This window comes from Kogia breviceps, chromosome 19 (assembly GCF_026419965.1).
Source record: "Kogia breviceps isolate mKogBre1 chromosome 19, mKogBre1 haplotype 1, whole genome shotgun sequence".
Classification (NCBI taxonomy): Eukaryota; Metazoa; Chordata; class Mammalia; order Artiodactyla; family Physeteridae; genus Kogia; species Kogia breviceps.
Genome location: NC_081328.1, coordinates 13,660,417 through 13,676,551, shown reverse-complemented (window position 1 = coordinate 13,676,551; position 16,135 = coordinate 13,660,417). Strand labels below are relative to the sequence as shown.

Below are 16,135 nucleotides of genomic sequence, written 5' to 3'. Positions count from 1 at the left end.
GCCAGGCTCCCCAGTGCCCCCCAAGTTGTTTGGAACCCTTTGAACCCAGCGGCACAAACAGACCCTCAGTGGGCGTGGACGGTCAGCTTTATTTCTTTCCATGCTGAGAAATACAGAGGAGAGAACTGGTGAGTGGGGGCCGGTGGTGGTCGGGTGGGGGGGTGCTTGCTGTTCTCTAGGGGACCCGGGGAGGGGTTGGGTCAGTGCCCCAAGCCAGGGGACCACTGTGTTCATGCAGCCAGTACTGGACCCACGAAGGCGCTGGGATGGCAGGGCCACTGTCCCTTCGTGTTCAACGAGGCCTGGGGGTGTCAGGAGGCCTGTGTGTGGGAGGCAGCAGGGTCCCTCCCTCCCAGCCTTACCTCTGACGGGTTTCCCATCCCCTGGCCCTGGGCTCCTCTCTGCTGGAAGGGCCAGTCTCTTGAGGCCTCTGCTCCTTCCACACACCTTGGAGGCCTCTGAGCTACATCCTTAGTATGACTAGAAAACTCTCAAGTCGTTCTCACCTGAATGGAAGGGTGCTCCCGCCGTGCCTGCTTTTGCGGCGGTCTGCTGTGGCTTCTCTCTTTCTGCACTATCCTGGGTTTGGAGTAGGAGCCAGTGTGTGTGTCTGTGGGACTGAGTTCATGGCGGGGCCTGTTTTTGTGGGTGTGACTGTAGATGGGGGGGCAGGTCTGGGTGTGCGTGACGGTCCCAGGGCACACGGAGGCCGCAGTCCCACCTCTGCCATCATTTTCCCATGAGACCACGCCTAAACAGTCTGGTTCACTGCTCTCTTCTCCCTGGGGTGCTGAGGCTGGGGACCCCTGGGGCCTGCCGGAAGACAGCTGACTCATGACCCCTCCTTCCAGGGTGGGGGCCGGTGAATGTCAGATTCATAGACCTCATCATGACTCCCCTGGCCTGACCTGACCTTGAAAGTGACACAGATACCCTGGGCTTATCCCCTTCCTCCCCCGACAAACACGGGTATTTCTATTTTGGCCTCAAAGGTCCCATAAAGCAGATCCAGCTGGTCCCTCCTTTAGGGTCGGGAGAGGTTGGAGTTTATTCCCTGGGTGGGTGACTGACACAGGAATGCCAGCCCTAGAGGGATCTGCCCATGCCTCTGGGGCCTGAACCCTCCCCTCGTTCATACAGGCCCTCCTAGAAGGCTTGGGGCTGCACCCAGGACCCAGAGACCCTCCCGGCAGACCGAGCCTCTATGCTGACATGCTCCCTCCTCAGGAGCCTGTGAGGAGGGTGGGAGAGACGGGCAGGGACCCTGAAAGGAAGCATGAGGGTCCTGAACAGGCACAGAGGAAACATTCTTGGCCAACTTGGGGCCCTGAGAACCTGCCTTCCCACCCTCCTGGAACCCTCGCTGCTAGGCAGGGCCTCACAGGGTGGGAAGGCCTGGAGCATCCTTCTCCAAGGATTTGGGGGCTGAGGCCAACAGGGGGAGTGGGGGCGAGAAAGACCAGGGAGAAATCTGAGGGGCCCTGCTTAACTCCTTCCAGGTGTCCCATTAGGCCCTGAGACAAAGGCCATGATGTCTGGGCCCCTGACTCTGGGCTTGTGGATGTGTTCCTAAGCCCGGGTCCCCAAAGATGGGACCCTTCAGCCAAGCTCTTCCCTCTATCTTGAAACTCTCTAGACCCCATGAACAACAAACCTTCATAAAAACTCTGGCCCACGCCCCTGCAGAAGGCACAAACACCCCTAATGACCTGGGAGCCCATGGGAATCTCCCCCAGGCGTGGGCCCGAAGCCTGCTCCAGGGAAAGCCTTTGCTGTCTGTGGTTGGCCAGGGGCACAGGGTGAGGCACAGAGAATCAGATGCAGCTGGGCTGGGAGCCGGGAGCCCAGGCCCCACCTGAGCCACACTGCATGGGGACCCTGAACCCCTCTGCATGAAACTCCGAGCTTGTGCCCCCAGACAGCCAGGGAGGGCCTGTCAGGATGAGAGCTCAGGCCAGGGTTCCTTTTCACTGGCTGCCCTGGAGGCAAGGTCAGGCCCCCGGGAGTTCTTGGTTGGTGCCCCAGGCTACAGCCCAGGTAGGGACTAGAGGCGGACTGCGTCAGCCTGGCAGATGCTCTGACACCAGACTTCTCAGCCGAGACGCTCCTGAGGCGGAAATGTTTGGGAAGAGGTCTGTGGGTCATGCTGTCCCCGTTTCTGTCTCCACCAACATTCCTCTCGGTTGCCTCCACCCTGCGATGGATGCAGGATTGAAGTATGGCTGTTGCCTCTTTCCAGAGCAGCTGCGCATCCTGTGTGTCCGAGGGGTTCCAGGGCATGTGCTGAGCAGAAGCTTGGCCTCTGAGCTCAGGGTACTGGCTGGGATTGCAGCAGGCATGTGGCGCAAGGCATGCAGTCTTTTTTATCCTGCCTCAAGAAAAATACGAAAGATAATAAAGGCCCGCGTCTTTTCTCCCGGTCATCAGACACGCAGGGACTGTGCTACCTCTCTCCCCGCTGTGGTCTTGTTTGTGGGGCTGGTTTCTTCTCACTCTGGCAGTATGTGCTGCTTGGCAGGTCCCAGGAAATCGTGGGGATGAGAAACCAGCCAGAACCCTGGGGTTAAAATGCCGGGCCGTGCCCCTGAGATTAAACCACAGTATTCACTGGTTTCACAGTCAATTTCATTTCCTTCCTTCCTTTCTTCCTCTTGCTTTCCCATTTGATGTGGGCTGGCGATGGGGTGACTCGGGGGTTTCCCTTCCAAGTTTGTGCTTTTGGAGCTGGGGGACAGGTGGGCACTCGGCAGTCACCATCCTGTCCTCCGAGGTACATGGGGCGTGAGGGTGTGGAGCTTTCCAGCGGGCGAGGACCTGCTTCTGCTAGCACAGCCCCCTAGTTAGTTTTATTTCTTCTGAACTGTAAAGAAAAGGACAGGTAAGGCAGAACAGAGCTCAGAACATAGGGTCTTCTGGTCCCTTTTTTGAGGATTTGAGTCTTTGTTTCCTAGTGGGAAGTGGTAACGGGGTGAGTTGGCTGGGGGATCCCGGTGGAAGTGAGCTCCTGCCAAGGACAGGACCGGGGCCTCGGTGGTTGGTTCGGAGGTAGGCACGTGGACCCCTGAGGCTAGAACCATCGCTGCTTGAATATTTTAGTGAAAACTAAACGGTCCCCTTTGCCAATTTGAGTTCAGCGGTTGTAAGCAGCAGCACAAAGAGACTGAGACATCAGGAGGCGATACTGACGCTTATACCCTGCGCTAGCGGGTTCCTGCTTCTCAGGCACCTGCACCCCTGCCAAACCCAGAGATTATGGAACATGCTTCCGCTTCGACAGATGAAGTGGAGGACCTGCATTTTGAGCCCAGGCAGACTGATCACAGACCTGAGCTCTTCCCTCTCCTACGAGGCCAAGGTTCCCTCCCCATGACCCCACGGCTGAACCCCAGGCTTTCGGCCCCAAGTTGAAAACTCTACATTCCAGATCAGTGCCTCCCAAACCATAACGATTGGGCTGGGAATCTTATTAACATGCAGATTCTGATTCAGTGGGTCTGGGTGGGGCCTGAGATTCTGTATTTCCAACCCTCTCCTGGTGTCGGCAGCCACGGCTGCTGGTCCATGGCGCGCACATGGAGGGGCAAGGTGTTTAGGGGAACAGCTTACGTTGATCACCAAAGGGGCAGAGGTGCTTGGAGGCTCCCAATGTGAGTGTGTGACGGGAGGGAAATGGACAACACTGACCTGCATAGCCCAGAAATTCTCCAAGCTGCCTGGGCTTCGTGAGCAGCTGAGCGTCACCTTTGAAAATGGTCGTCCTGCTTGGATAACTTCCCCGGGCCACCTTTGGGCGCTCACAAAAGTGTCGCTTCCTGACTACTTCCAGCACGTGCATGGTTTACTTCCAGCAGGTCCTGGCTGTCTGATCAGGGATGCTGTCTGGCAGGCCCCCCGTTTACAAAGCAGCGTCACATGCGTTATCTCAGGTGATGCTCACAAAAGCCTCTGTGCTGGAGGCTTCTTCCTACCACTTTTGACGTGAAAACCCCGAGACTCAACCCAGGTAGACCCTGGTGCGGGACCCAGGACCATCAGAGCTGAGACCAGAGGTCGTGGCCTCTGACTCCCGGGCACGGGCTCTTCCCACGCCCTTTCCTAGTGATCTGTGCTCCAGGCATCAGGAAGTCAGAAAGCCAACCGCACTCAGTCAGTTCCTGCAGGGGACTGGGTTGCTTTCCTTGAGGGAGAGGAAGAGGCTGTGGCCCACACGTGCTCTTACCCTTCTCCCCACCACCACCCCTGTCCCAGGGGGCTGGGCCACAGCCCCCCACAGGCCTCCCACTGAGTAAGCTGGAGTGTGGCGGGGCCTCACCTGCGAAGTTGACAGTCACGGCCGCGATGATGATGACGAGCCCGGTGATGATGAAGGTGACGCTGAGCGTCCCGGCTAGGCGGCCCAGCCTGCGGGCCCCGTCCAGGTCTCCCTGTTGCACGCTGCTTCGAGACTGCAGAGAGAAGGCGGCAGAGACCTCAGGAAGGCTGTCCTTGGCAGCCTTGGAGGGGGCACCTGGCTGAGTCTCCGGAACACACCCGGTCCCCACGGCAGCCCACACTCCAGCAGCCCCCATAGGGGAGAGGCAGGGGGCCCCTTCCGGAGAAGTGGGCTGGACGCGAGTGGCCAGACCTCTTGAGGAGGGCCGTAACTAAGCCTGCCCCTCGCTGGCTGGGGGCAGCTGGAAGCGTGACCGAGCAATGCAGGGCATTATCTCAGGACAGCGACGGGCAGGGCGGTATAGTGGAGACCGCGGGCCTGGGAGGGTGGACCAGGTCCAGGCCGTGCTGAGCTGCCAGGAGAGAGAAGCCGGGCCCCTGCGGACCCCAGCCCAAGGCTCATTCCCGCAGCTGCGCGAAGGCAGCCCCTGTGGCTTTTTCTACGGCCGGACATACCTGCCTCTTTTCCTCTGTGAGCCCTCTCTTGCCATAAAAGGAAAGAAAGTGGGCTTCCCTGGTGGCGCAGTGGTTGAGAGTCCGCCTGCCGATGCAGGGGACACGGATTCGTGCCCCAGTCCGGGAAGATCCCACGTGCTGCGGAGCGGCTGGGCCCGTGGGCCATGGCCACTGAGCCTGCGCGTCCGGAGCCTGTGCTCCGCAACGCGAGAGGCCACAACAGTGAGCTCCCTATATCCCACCCAGGACCCACATCCTTGTTCAACCAAGTCCACTTCCCAGATCACACCAGAAAGGCGAGACATTGTGGGTCTGAACCAGGAAGGCTGGGGCTGGGGTGGAGCCATGTACGGCTTCACAGGGGCCCTATCTGATACTTCACTCCTTCTCAGTGAGCTCGCCTGCTCTTGGCCCTATTTAATTGGGTGAAATCAGGTGGGTGAGGATGAGGACGGACAGAGGACATCGGGACAGAGGGGGATCACGCGGGGCCCGGGGGGAATCAGTAGGAGGTGTGTCCCAAGCTTCCCCGTGGAGGCCCCTCACCACTGCCCAGGACTGGCCTGGGACCTCCAGATTCCTCCAGCTCCAGAACTCGGACTTCTATTGATAGGACAGGCACAGGCGGGAGTCTGCTAAAGGTGTGACTACTTACAAGACCTCAGGCCACTTATTTGGTTATTTTATGTTCTGATGATTGGAGGCTCCTGAGTTCAGCACGGAACCAGCAAGTACCTTGATGATGATGGTTAAACGATGATGGCAGAGATTTATTGAGCCCTTACTTTGTGCCAGGCAGCTGACTGACGACTGTGCCTGAATGATCTCATTTAGCCTCAGAATCATCCTGGGAGGTTGGCAGTGTTGCCCATTTTTAAAGAAGCTGAAGTTCACAGAAGCGACCCTTCCCCCTCGGTTCTCTTCGTTGGGGCACTGCCCCCCTGTCCCCTGGGTCCTGTCTTCATCTCTCAGAATTCTGATTCCCCACCTCCACCCCGTGGTTCCCAGGCCAGTGCCAGCTGCCTGCCCCGGTGCGACCTCACTCACTTTGCCCCAGACCACAGCTTCCTACTTCCCAGGCCTCCTCCTTCCACGCGCTCAAGCCCCAGTTACTGGCAACAGCCCGGAGTCCCCGAACTCAGTCGTAACTCCCCTCCCACCCCCACTCTACTAATCAGTTTCCCCTCCTAGTCAATTCCATCGCGACTCTCCTCTCTAGCACAGCGAAGTTGCAGGTGCCACTTCTCACTCAAGCCATGACAAGAGCCTCCTGAAGGTCCCCCTGGCTCCAGGCTCTTTTCCTCTCCATTCTACTCCCCACACCACCATTTCACCCTACAGATGTTCATGCCAGGCATGGTGCTAAGACCCTGGGATGCAGCAGTGTGCAAGAGAGCCCCAGGTCTTATGCTCATGGAGCTTACAGCCTTGGGGGGAGGCTGGCCTCCACTGTGACCACACACATAAAAGCAAAATTGCAAGTGTGGGAAGGGTTCCGAAGGAGAGGTACCTGGTACTGCGAGAGTTTATAAAAGGGGAGAGTCAGGGAACACATCCTGAAGGGAGGACATCTGGATTGAGATATGAGAGATGAGTAAGAATTAAATAGCTTTTTTTTTCAAATGGAAGAACAGCGCTCTGCGCAGAGAGAACAGCGTGTGCAAAGGCCCAGAGGGAGTCCCTGCGTGGCAAATAATGTAGATGTTCAGTAAACTGTTATTGACTGAAGGAAGCAGGCGGGAACTTGACAAAGGCCAGTGCAGCCGGGGCTGAGACAGCGAGGAAGAGGAGGCTGCAGAGGTGGGCAGGGCCAGGCCAGGTAGGGCTCTGCCCATCCAGGAAGGAGGTCGGTCCTTGTCCCAGAACAGTGAGAGCCAGTGAAGATGGAAGGCTGCAGGCAGAGGATGGTATGATTGGATGCAGGTTTCCCAAAGACCCGCCCCCCGCCCCCCCGACTGTAGTGAGGGATCAGAGGAGAGCCAGGAGCTGAGACAAAAGCTCAGAGAGATGATGATGGCTGAGGCAATCCCTCTTGTCCAGCATCTTCCACGGCCCCCAACTGTCTGCGGAACAGAGTCCAAACTCAGGTTTGCTTTGCATTTCCCGGTTTTACCCCCTGCCATTCTCTTCCACAACCTCTGGGTCTAGCCGATCTGAACCGCTCCGGGTGTGAGCACCGACTTCCACTTGCCTTTGCTCGTGCTATTTCTCCCGCCCACGTTCCTGCTTCCCCATAGCACCCCAAGTCCAAATCCTCTCTGTCCTTCAACAGCTCCAACGCCACCTCCTCTGTGAAGCCCGCTGAGATTCCTCCACCCCCACTGTCATAATCCCTAGAGCATTATTTGAACATTTACCTTGTGCCAGGAACGATGCAAGCTCAAGTCTAGACCTCAGCCTCTCTCTGCTGCCCAGGGACATTGGGGCACCAATCACTCCTTGGTCTCTTCACCCTCTCCTTCTTGACTGGATCTTTGTCTCTCCTGTCTTAAAGAAACCCTCTATTTGTCTCACCCAGTTGTAGGCTCCCCGGTGCCTACAGGACAAAATCCAGATTCCGTTTTGTGACAGTTGGGGCCCTTCTTGATCTGGCCTTTCTCCATTTCTCCAGTTGCTTCTCCCACCACGCCTGCCTGGTGTTCTATATTCCAGCTCCAGCTCCTCATCTGTGAAACGGCCTCACAACAATCCCTGCCTCATAGGAGTGGTAGAGGATCAAATGCTCTAATGGGTGCCAAGCTCAGGTCACCACACTCAGGACATCAACACCAAGGCACCGTTGGGAGGAGGAGGGAGAAACGTACAGGAAGACTTCTGGGATTTCCAGGAATTTCAGCTTCAGAAATCCTGGGGTTACCTTGAATCATCATCCAGGACTCATTCTCAGCTGTAAATATAGCATCAGGGGGAGGGGCAGAGGGTTTAAGATGAGTCCTGCCCCCCACTTTCCAGAAAAAGTCTGTGCAGTAATGATTCAGGGCCACGGAGAGAGGCGCACAGGTTAGTTTCTTGGGTATGAGAGGTGAGGAAGAAAGGCGAGAGGGAGAGAGAATTTTTTTCAGTTATACTGAGCCCGACTCTCACTTATTTATCCGCAGAGCCATCAATCCATGCACACTTGGATGCATGTTCCTTCAAGCCTGAGGGACCCCACTGAAGGAGACACAGTGGGAACGGCTGCGTGGAACAGGGCAGACCCGATTGTGGCTGCTTTGTTGCGTCAGACACTTTATACACTCTATGCAATGTAACCCTCACAACTATTCTGTAAATTTTAGTTTTCCAATCTGTAGAAAGGAGGGATAGTAACTGCCTCTTAAGAATAGAGCCCTAATTTTACATGAGAAGTTGTCCACTGCTAGCTGTGGACAACTTCATTTCTGAAGTACCCTCCCCCCGCCCCACATTAGTTACCAAATGAAAGATCCATCCCTTGTTTCCAGGGATGGAAGAAAACCCTTCATTTCTTTTTATGAGTAAATTACCAGCTGCTCTCCATCCCCACTAGTGACATCATGTCCCTCTTATACCAAATGGCGGAAGTTGAAGGCACACTAATGATTGCAGTAATGGTTGTAATGACTGAATTAATAGATCATTTGTGATTGCAGTGGCTGTGGGAATGGTGAGTGAGAAAATGAATTCAGGTCAATAGATCAGTGAGGAGAGACATTGAAAAAAGTCTGAGTGTGGGGAAAGGATAAGGCGGGGTTGGGGAGAGGATATAGGGTGGGGAGGGTGCTGATGAGAGCTGCCAGAGGCTGAGACCAGCCAGAGGAGGGTGGCAACAGAACTTCTCAGGAATGAGCTTTCTCCACCCATGAGGCTCAGGGTCAAAGCCGAGCAGACCTCAGGAGAACTGACAAGGTGTGCCAGGGCTGATCAGTTATTAGCCCCTCCACAGAGTTCAAGCACCTCCCAGTAGGTCAGGGCAGAAGGATGTGCTTCTCCACGTGCTTCACAGCACTGTCTCTGCATAGATACAATTGTTTCTGAAATGCCCTGACTACAGCTTAACCCCCCTGTCGCCGGAGAGCGGGGAGGGATGGTGGCGGATCCTGGGGAAGGAGGCAGGGCAGCTGCAGTGGTGGGTGGGAGGGATTGGGAAGACTTAGGGGCTTGAGACCGCAGCTGTTTACCAACTTAGAAGTAGGTCAAGAGGCTTCCCTGGTGGTCTAGTGGTTAGGACTCCGTGCTCTCACTGCAAGGGCCCAGGTTCGATCCCTGATTAGGGAACTAAGATCCCACAAGCCACAAGGTATGGCCCCCAAAAAAGAGAAAAAAAAGATATCAATATCTTAAGCCATATGCCTACATGCCAGCTGACCGTCAGCCCTGGTCAGGGCTTAGCACTCTTGTTGAGTGAATGGATAAATCATAAATGAATGAAAATGAGCCTGCAACACATCAGTTAAATAATTAAGTTGTTGAAAACGCCTAAGTAAGGAAGTGTTGAAGCCGCTCTGGATCTCTGCATCGCTCCCACATGCCGTGGGAACAACCTACAGAGAAGGAGCTGCTCAGAGACTGCAACCAAAACCACAGACAGGACTGCCTACCTTTCCCAAGGCTGTAATGAGGGATGAGACTCCATTATATCCAAATTGCTAAAAGCCAGAAATGCCTGTTCACTGGGGGTTTGCCCTGTCCTCTGACACTGTAGTGTCATTTAGTATTAATAATAATAGCAACCACTTCCATCTATTAAGCATTTCCTACGTTCCAGGCTCTGGCACACACATTAGTTCTATTACACGTTTTCTAGATGAGGAAACTGGAGCTAAGGAAGGAGGTTGAATGATTTGGACATGGTCGTGTGACTTAAAAGGGGATAGAGATGGGATACACACCCAAGTCTATCTGATGCTTCTTTTATCAACAACTGAAGACCCACTCCCTGAGGCCCAGGGTCCCTCATTGCCAGGAGATCTTGCTGGATCGGGGAGCATGGCCGTTTCTCATCCTGATCCAGAGGTAAAATGGATGAAGCCAACCTTGCCCCGGCCACCCCAGGAAGCTCACAGGAAGCTGCGGTGCTGAACAGGCCTGGGCCTGGGCACCTGTGATCACAGCTCCTGAGCTAGAGCCCCTGATCCCAGTCCTGGTCCCAGCAGGCGCCTGTCAGAGCTACAGTGGGAAGGACACTGCTGGTCCATTAGTCTTTCACTGGTGGAGTGAGTGGGTGGTGGAGAGGAGGCTACCGGGAGGTGGGGGAGAAAAAGAGGGAAGGAAGTAGAATTATTCCCTCCCTGCATAAATGCCTAAAAGGTTTGCCTTTCCTGGGAGGGACACACCATCCTTGTCCCAGAGGTAGATACAGGGTAGGGCCATGAATAGAACACTGGATTCCGTATCCAGCTGAGGTACCTCTTGCCAGTTGTGTGGCCATGGGCAAGGCACTGCTTTACATGCCTCAGTTGCCTCATCTGGTAAATGGGAACAGTTAGCTAGACTCTGTCAGCCTCATACTAGGACATGCTCTGCAGACAGTGAGCTCTAGCCAGGCTGTCAGGGCTGTGGGTCTCCTTCTCCCCTGGGGTCAAGGGCTTGACCCTTCACTTGGTAACCAGTGGGAAGACTTCAGAGGAGGAGCTCTGAAGCCTGTTGCCAGGACCTGGAGCCACCAGCCTGGAGACTTAACTCTCTTTCCACGCTCTCTGTCTCTCCTTCACCCCTGCTGCTGTTTGAGTGGCAACAAGTATTTCAGCTCTGGGTAAATAACTGACCCCTCCCTCCCCAGGGCATGGCATGGGGAGTGTCCTATGAACTAGAAAAGTGAATGTCACAAAAAAGCGACTCACACAAACATTTTGGATTCCCAGTGTATATAAAAGTTACGTTTGTAGTCTAGTAAGTGTGCAATAACACTGTACCTGAAAAAGCAATGTACATACCTTAATTTTTAAATACTTTATGGCTAAAAAGTGCTAATCATCATTGCTCCGCAAGTTGTGATCTTTTTGCAGTAGTAACATCAAAGATCACTCATCACAGGTCACCATGACAAATATAATAATAACGAAATCGTTTGACATATTTCAAGAATTAACACAATGTGGCCCAGAGACACAAAGTGAGCAAATGCTGTTGGGAAAAAAAAAAAAAAAAAAAAGGCGCCGACAGACTTGCTCGATGCAGGGTTGCCACAAACCTTCAATTTGCAAAAAATGCAATAGCTGCAAAGCACAATAAAACGAGGTATGTCTGCTTATAAAATGTCCAGAAGAGGCAAAACCATGGAGACGGAAGAAGATGAGTGACTGCTCAGGTTTGGGAGGGATGGGAAAGAAAAAAGGCACTGGGTTCCTTTTGGAGGTGAGGAAAATGTTCTCAAATGGATGGTGGTTATAGTTGCGCTTGTCTGTGAATATACTAAAAATCATTGAATTGTACACTTTAGATGGGTGAATTCCATGATATGTGAATTCTGTTTCAAAGCGCTAAGAGAAACAACAAACAGGACTTCCCTGGTGGTCCAGTGGTTAAGACTCCGCGCTTCCAATGCAGGGGGCACAAGTTCGATCCCTGGTCAGGGAACTAAGATCCCATACGTTGTGTGGCGCGGCCAAAAAAGAAAAAACCAAAAAAACCCAACAAACCGGTGATGGCTTCCCATCCCCCCCAGGGAGACACTCACCTAATTACTACCATCACGTAATGGCACTTACTATGTGCTGGGTGCTTTAGCACTTTGTATGGCTCATCTCTTTTTACCCTCACACAACTCTATAATTTAGGTGTTATGCTGACACCCATTTTGCAGATGGGAATACTGAGGAGAAGAGATCTTTGAGTGACTTGCCCGAGGCCACAGAATAATACCTTGTGGTTTTGTCTGGCGTGGGTGCTTCTTGCATTGTGTTGTAAGGATCTGTTTACAAGTTTCTCCCCACTGGACAGGAGGCTTGTGGGGACTGGTGATGGCATCTGGTTTAGCACTGTATTCCCTGCCCCAGGCCCGGTGCCCATCAGACCTGACTCAAGAACCTGAGAGGGATGTAGAAATGCACTGGGGGTGGGTTCGGTGGTCTCACAGCCTTGGGCCCAGGGTTCCCTTGACAAAGGCAGCTCCTACCCAGCTCACACCCTGCCACCCCCAGCAGGAGATGGATTCTAGCGAACGTTTTCTCCTGGGTCCTTGTGTGGATTCCCTCCACAAAGCCTGTCTCTCCTCCTGGGGCTTCTCCCTGTAACCAAGAGGTTGGCCCTGCCCACAGCCACTGGCTGCACCCCTGTGGCCCGGCTCTGCCCCCAGCTGCCTCCAAGAGCAGCAGGCAGCACAGGAAGTTCCTCAAAGGCCTGGCCCAGCCCTGGCTCTTCTGCCCACACCGAGTCCCTGCCAGTGTCCCCTAAAGCCCTGGCAGGTGGAGCTGGATTTGATGGGGGTTGGGGAAGGCTCCCCTGGCTGGTGACTGGGCCTCGGTGAAGTGGATAGAGACGTATGAGGAAATAAGTAAGGGGTTTCTCAGAGGACAGCGGGGCAGCAGGAATGAGCACAGCTCCTGGGGGCTCGATGATGGATGACTCAGCAGGGGAGGCACTCCAGAGGGAAGCAGACAGTGTCTCCCCTCTCAGTGTGCTGTCCCCTGCTCCTAACCTCATTCTGAAAGTCATTCCCTGCCAGCCTCTCTCTGTGCCTCTCTCTCACAATCTCCTGGACCACAAAAGTCACTTGCCAACATCTACCAACATTTTCTGTGGCTCCTCTGTAAGTAGCTCTATCCAGATGACTTGGATTGGAGATGATCTACGGTAATTTACTCAAAACCCTAGAGCACGATCGTGTGGGAAGCAAGGACTAGCCCCCATGCCCCTCCCTGGCCAGGCCAGCCATGCCCTCTGACACACATGTGTTCCCACGCTTGGCCCAGCCCCCCCCCCCACGCTGAAGACAGAAGCTGAAATCGGTGCAAAGGCGAGGCCCTGAGGGCCCCAGCGAGAAGTTCCCCCCAGAAGAGCAGCCCTCGGGGAGCCGGGCTCCGGGGCCCTCAGTCCATGGCAGGGAAGCCACCGCCTGCTCTTGGAATCCAGAGCTGCCAGAGGCTGACAGAACACAAGAGGGGGTGCCTGGCTCCCTTCCTGAGAACATGGGGCCCTGGGACCCCATGCCAGCTGCAACCCCTGCTGATTCACAGCCCCACTCAGGAATGACTCCTTGGGACAACGCCCCCGAGCCCTGCAAAGGCAAGACCCCCAACTTGGCTGTATTTCTGTGCCGAATTTAGCTCCAGGTGGCTCTCCGGAATCCCCTTCCCAGCAGGGATGTGTGCCAAGGCAAGCTGTGACGTCCAGGAGCAGAGATGAAGGAGGACGGCAAACATGAAGCTCTCCAGGCCCCTGGACCCCTCCCCAAGTGGGAATAGTAGACCAGCTGAGAAGGGGAATCTTCCCCCAAGCCCCCAGCACCCAGCTCTTTTCTCGACCTCCCAGGCAGGGAGACTGGCGCCTGCAGGGAAGCATGGCTGCTGACCCCAGGCCCAGCCCCTGCCCTGGAACAAAGAGCAGCACTTACCATAATGGAAAAGATGAGGGGAATGAGGTTGAGGGGCCAGATGGGGCAGAAGCAGGAGGTGATGGCAAGGACGAGGTAATCTTTGGGGACTTCTCTGTCCTGGGTATAGAAGGCCGTGGCAATGGAGGATGCCCGCCTTGAGCTGGCCCGGGAGGATGCCTGGGGGAGCGAGGCCGCCTGGTGCCCCTCGGATACCACCTTGAAGGGCAGACTGTGGCAGCCCTGCTCCAGGTCCAGAGCCCCCGAGGGGGACTTGGACAGCTTCAGGGGCTTGTCCTCCTGGCCCCCGACCTTGGTGAGGAGTTTCTCCATCTCCAGCAGGTCCAGGGCTGAGACGGTGCCTGGCTCCTGCGCCGGGGAAAGCTGAGGCTGCCCGGGGTGGGCCATGCTGGCTTGGGCCTTGGGCTGCTCCAGCTCCAGGCCGGGACGAGGGGCTCCAGAGGGACCTCAGTGCATCATATTCCTCAGCCCAGACTCAGGCCCTACAGGTCAGGGGCAGACGTGTCACCCAGGAGGGCAAGGGCCAGCTGGGGGCTGGGAGGGTCAGCTTCTCCGGGCCAGCTGAGTTCAGAGGCTCAGGCCGGCCTACTGCCCCATGGAGCTCCGGGAAGCTGGAGCCTTCAGTTCCATTCAAGTTTGAGGCCAACTTTGCTGATGCTGCTGACAGCACAGATGGGCGGGGAAGCAACAGCAAGCAGCTCCAAGAGCAGAGAGAAGACTGCTCTTCTCCCGAGTGAGGCTTAGGCTAAGTCAGGGAGGGTGTGTGTGTGTGCGTGCGTGTATACATCACCCAGCCTCCCTCCCTCCCTGCCCTCCTCAGAGATGCTTTTCAATTCCCCGCTCCCCAGAGAACCGCCCAGCAACATTCTGCCTCTGCCCCAGCCCAGCCCAGCGCAGCCCTGCCCAGCCCAGCCCAGGGGGACTTGGGCCAGCCTCCGGCTTCCACTACTGACCCAGGGCCTGCTCTTCTGGGTGGGGGCTCTGGATGGGGAGGAAAGACAGAGTGGGTCAAAATGGGTGTGTCTTGGGGCTTCCCTGGTGGCGCAGTGGTTGAGAGTCCTCCTGCCCATGCAGGGCACACGGGTTCGTGCCCGGGTCCGGGAAGATCCCACGTGCCGCGGAGCGGTTGGGCCCGTGAGCCATGGCCGCGGAGCCTGCGCGTCCGGAGCCTGTGCTCTGCAACGGGAGAGGCCACAGCAGTGAGAGGCCCGCGTACCGCAAAAAAAAAAAAAAAAAAAAAACAAGGGTGTGTCTTCAACTATCACTGGAGACTGAGCCCCCAGCTGCTTCTCTACTGGAGCAGGCTCCCGCTTCTCCTGTCTGTTGGGAAACGCTGGCCCCTGGACCTACTGCATCCCACCTCGACCCTGACCTCCAACGCCCAGAGGTGTCCAGGCCAGAGCCTGGCTCCTAGCTCCTGGAGGGTCTACTACTAGTGTGGCCCCTGGATTCTGCCTGGACCCTCTGAATGGGTGTATGAGCAGCTCACCAAGGGATGGGGCAGAGGGGCTCTTAGGGAGGAGTGTTGGCCCCGTCTCATGGCCATTAAAGCTTTTCTAAGGTGCTTTTAAAAAGCCAGCAAAGATCCTGTTTCAGGAGCTCCTTAGAGCAGATGCCGGCTCTGAAGGGCCTCGGTTCTGGCTGCCTGTCCTCTGTCTCTTTGTTCTCTCATGTGTCCTCTCTCCGTTTCTGCCACCTTCTCTGTTCTCCGCATCTCTTTCTATGTCCCCGATCTCTCTCCTTACATTGTTTTATAAGGTGACCGAGAACCACCAGGGTGTGTGTGTGTGTGTATGTCTGTGTCTGTGTGTGGTTTGGAGGAGGGCATAGGTCATGGGGGTTGGGGATGGGAAGTCAGAGGTGAGAAGGGGTCTCAGAGGTTGTGGCGTTCAAATCCTTTGATATCACAGTTTAGAAAAGCGAGGCCCAGAGTCATCTCAAACTGTATCCCAATCAGATCTCAATCCCCGGTCCAAGTCCAGGGGCTGGTTTGGAGCAAGATGAGCCATTTTAGTGGAAAGAAATATCTTTGGGTTGTGTATCAAGCTGGCTTCAGAAATGCTGCTTCCAACAAGGGCCGTGACAAGGCAAAGGAGGCAAGAGAGTGTGGCGGGCAGGGAGTGGAGAGCTGGCCACAAAGGGATGGGAGGAGGGCGCCCCCAGGCCGGATATGAGGCAGAGGGAGAGTGAGCTGGGCTCTTGTGCCCAGGAACATTCCAGAAACGTGGTAATGCCATTTTATTTGTTTTTTAACATCTGTATTGGAGTATAATTGCTTTACAATGGCGTGTCAGTTTCTGCTTTACAACAAAGTGAATCAGCTATACAGATACTTATGTCCCCATATCCCCTCCCTTTTGCATCTCCCTCCCACCCTCCCTATCCCACCCCTCTAGGTGGTCACAAAGCACCGCCACAAAGCACCGCTATGCGGCTGCTTCCCACTAGCTATCTGTTTTACATTTGGTAGTGTATATATGTCCATGCCACTCTCTCACTTCGAGAGAGTGGCTAATGCCATTTTAAATAAGAGACCTCCTGCAGAGGGTGGCAGGTTGGGTGCCTGAGACCCCTAGACTCTAAGTCCGTGTCCAGCTTGGACAGATTTCCATGTTACAACCTGGGAGCTGATTCTTGGGACGAAGGACTCAGGCCCTGTGGACCTACTGCTGCCCAGCCCAACTCCATAGCCTCCAGCCAAATGTGACCACAATCGCCTGAAATGTGGCTCATCCA

At 55.4% G+C, this 16,135-nt stretch overlaps 1 protein-coding gene across 1 annotated transcript; it reads right to left on the bottom strand.

Moving 5' to 3' along the window:
* Positions 1-69: 69 nt before the first annotated feature.
* On the bottom strand, positions 70-14,203 carry TRARG1 (trafficking regulator of GLUT4 (SLC2A4) 1). Its single transcript, XM_059047299.2, has 3 exons — positions 13,400-14,203; positions 4,313-4,445; positions 70-2,860 (listed from the first exon to the last, which is right to left on the bottom strand). Exons 1-3 carry the CDS (start codon positions 13,784-13,786, stop codon positions 2,847-2,849), a joined length of 534 nt encoding a protein of 177 aa, XP_058903282.1. The 5' UTR covers positions 13,787-14,203; the 3' UTR covers positions 70-2,846.
* Positions 14,204-16,135: the final 1,932 nt, after the last annotated feature.